The 3,378-nt window shown below is 62.0% G+C and overlaps 1 protein-coding gene across 1 annotated transcript; it reads right to left on the reverse strand.

The window, feature by feature from the left end:
* Positions 1 to 266: 266 nt before the first annotated feature.
* Positions 267 to 1,994, reverse strand: Socs1 (suppressor of cytokine signaling 1). The gene is given in 3 exon segments (XM_051181433.1): positions 267 to 1,060; positions 1,062 to 1,357; positions 1,867 to 1,994. Coding segments are annotated over 2 exon segments (639 nt in total). The 5' UTR covers positions 1,308 to 1,357; positions 1,867 to 1,994; the 3' UTR covers positions 267 to 667.
* Positions 1,995 to 3,378: the final 1,384 nt, after the last annotated feature.

The following is a 3,378-nucleotide window of genomic DNA, read 5'->3' on the forward strand; positions in this document are numbered from 1 at the left end:
CAGGGGTAGCAGAGACCAGGCACAGATACCCAGGAGTGCTCAGACTGGAGCAGCCATCTTTCCAGACACACATCAAAACTAGCCTGGCAATTTGGTCCCCAATACTGTGGGTGGAGTTGTGCATGTTGCCCAACCCCCAGCCTCAGCATCCCCAACCACTTCAAGAAAAAAATCAATCTGCATATCCCTTGCCCCCATCCCCAACCCAGGATACCTGACCAAAATATACACTCCAGAAATCTTATTTTTCTTTAAAAAAAAAAAACTTTCATAATAAAGTTTATTATATAAACTGGCTGTAAAAATATAAAATAGGGTATTCTGCATAGCAGAAAAATGAAGCCAGAGACCCTCCCCCACCCCTGGTTTGTGCAAAGATACTGGGAATATGTAAACATGGAGAGGTAGGAGTGGAGTTCAGGTTCTTTCTGGCCCCAGATACAAGCTGCTACAACCAGGGGACCTGGAGGGAGCACCTGGAGGGGAGGCCCCCTGAGAGGCAGGATGGGGTCTCCAGCCAGAAGCCAGAGGCACCTCACCCTCCACACCCACTCCCTCCGACCCAGGCGGGGAGGGCTCCCACGTGGTTCCAGGGAAATAATAATAATTAATAATAAGAAATAATAAGGTGCCCCCACTTAATGCTGCGGGCACGGCAATGGGCCGGTCAGATCTGGAAGGGGAAGGAACTCAGGTAGTCACGGAGTACGGGATTAAGAGGGATGCGCGCCAGGTTCTCGCGACCCACAGCGGCCACGATGCGCTGGCGACACAGCTCCTGCAGCGGCCGCACGCGGCGCTGGCGCAGCGGGGCCCCCAACATGCGGCGTGGCGCCGCCACGTAGTGCTCCAGCAGCTCGAAGAGGCAGTCGAAGGTCTCGCGGCTGCCGTCCAGGTGAAAGCGGCCGGCCTGGAAGTGCACGCGGATGCTCGTGGGGCCCGAAGCCATCTTCACGCTGAGAGCAAAGAAGCAGTTTCGTTGGCGACTATCGCGCACCAGGAAGGTGCCCACGGGCTCAGCACGCAGCCGCTCGTGCGCCCCGTGCACGCTCAGGGGTCCCCCAGTAGAAGCCGCAGGCGTCCAAGAGAGCGCTGGTCCGCGTGATCCGACGGTAATCGGAGTGGGAGCGAAACGTGCGGAAGTGAGTGTCTCCAGGGGCCGGGGCCGGGACCGCAGGGCAGGGCCGCGTACGCGAGGGGGCGGCCGGAGAGGACGAAGACGAGGATGAGGAGGACTCTGGCCGCCGTCGGGGCTCTGCTGCCGGGGAGATCGCATTGTCGGCTGCCACCTGGTTACGTGCTACCATCCTACACGAGGGGCCAGCAGGAGAGGTGGGCCATAGCGTCCGGGGCTGCGCTGATGAGGGAGACAGAAGCAGTGAGCCGGGCGTCCGGGTGGCGCTGTCCGGCCAGCGGACCCCAAGGAGCGAGGGCGGAACGCGGAATCCGCCCGGAGCATCTGAGCCTCCGTGGGCTTATCTGCGAAGTAGGCCATTCCCGTACATGGAACCCTTCCAGGCTTGTGGTGGAGCCCAGCCTCCCCGCGCGCGTGGAGAAGGGGGCGTGGAGAGGGGCCCGATTTCGGGCCGTCCCCGCTAGTGGCTCGCCGCCCAGCGGCTGCCGCCTGCTGGCCACACCGGGGACTGGAACCCTGGAGGGCGACTTGGGCTCAGGGCCGGAGAGGAGGCGCTGCAGGCACCCCGCGCCGCGGGGGCCCGCCTGGACGAGCCGGTGGGGCGGGCGGGCGGGCACCAGAGGCGTGGCATCCACGACCCCACCAAGCAGTCTGAGAGGCCAGTCTGCCGGGCTCAGCTCCCCTTCCTCCCATCCCCTCCCACCTCCTCCTCCGCCGCTGTCCCGGCTCACCTGGCGGCGGGACGCGGGGCGCCGCGGCTGGGGGCTCCGGGGCGGCTGTCGCGCATGCTCCGGGGCCGGGAGCCGTGCAGCTGCCACGGCCGCAGCTCGCTCTGGGGCTGCCTGCCCCTGCATCAGGCTCTTAAACCTGCCAGAGAAGCCCCGCCTACCAGTCCCACCCACCGCCGCTTTCGGTTTCTCTTTCCGGCGAGTCTTTCGAGTCCACTCTTTCGCCTCCTGCGGCTTTCCCTGGAGACCGTTCTCTAGCTCCGTCTTACCCCGCACCTTCCCTGATTGGGACCTCTGCGTCATGGGCTTCTGGCTCTGCCTCAAATCTTCTAGCCCGTATCTGGGATGGCCGCCTTAGGACCTGGTGCCCGCTCTTTTGCTATGGCCACCTTCGCCCCACATCCCTGCAGCCGGCCGGGTGGGATGCTCGCGCGGCGCTGGCACTCCTCTTCCCCTCCGGGTGTCTGCATCCTCTTGGTCAGGGCTCCGCCTTGCCTGGAAACCTGCGCCCCCCTAATAAGCTCCTCCCTGCAAGGATTCTTCCCGCCCAGGACCCGAAGGCCTTGGCAATCTCGGCCCATCTTGGAGCCCGCGGCTCAGTCCTGAAGCCCGGCTGGGCCGCGGCCCTCCTCGGAACCCAATGCGCGGGCCCCTCCCGTTGGCCACCCGGCCTGGCCTTGGCTTGGGCTTCCCAGGAAGCGGTGGCCTGACCGCAGAGGCTTCAAAGGAAGCCTAAGGCGATGCGGGAGGGGCACCCCAGTCCCGGCCGAGTTCCTCGGAAACCGGGTGGGGTTGGGCTGGGTCCCCAGCGGCCTGGACTCACTCTCCCTGCACTCCTACTACGTGGGCAACTGGAGAAACTACGTGATTCACAGTAGCTGGGTATCTCCAGACGAACCCAGTGCGGAAAAAAATGAGGCTTTCTCAGCTGTAACCCCAACACTCGTCTCCCCACCATCCCGCCTCAACCTTACAGATGCCCTCAAGGCTCCAGCAAGCATCTGCTTGCGTAAGGGCTCCCCGTGCTCCGTGTACACCTTGGGTTTGGGATCCAGGCGGTCAGACCTATCATTAGGACACTGTGTGGTTTTGTGATTCAGTTCGTCCTGGAAGACCATGAGTAGAAGCCTGGCTGGTGGCGATGTTTATGAATGAAGGCGGGTGAGGAGGTTCGCGTGCAAACTTCGGTATCTCGCAATGACGCACACTGCCCTCCACAGGCTTCTCTCGGAATGCTGCCTGTCGGCTAGTCTGAAGCTCAGTGGTCAGGTCCTCCTGGTCTCCCTTCCTCAGTTTTCCCAGGCTGAGCTCAGAACTCCACATTTCATCCTAAGCATAACTAAAAATCCTGGCCTTGAGCTCCTTGAATTTGTGTGGCTGAGATTACAGGCAGGCATCACCATGCTTGGTTTATGCATTGTTGGGAACTGAACACGGGGAGTGGGGGGGTCGGGGGGATTGTGCATGGAATCCTATCCTAAGCCTACTGTGTCTCTTTTAGACACCCAAGCTCAG

Source organism: Phodopus roborovskii, unplaced genomic scaffold (assembly GCF_943737965.1).
Source record: "Phodopus roborovskii unplaced genomic scaffold, PHOROB, whole genome shotgun sequence".
Classification (NCBI taxonomy): Eukaryota; Metazoa; Chordata; class Mammalia; order Rodentia; family Cricetidae; genus Phodopus; species Phodopus roborovskii.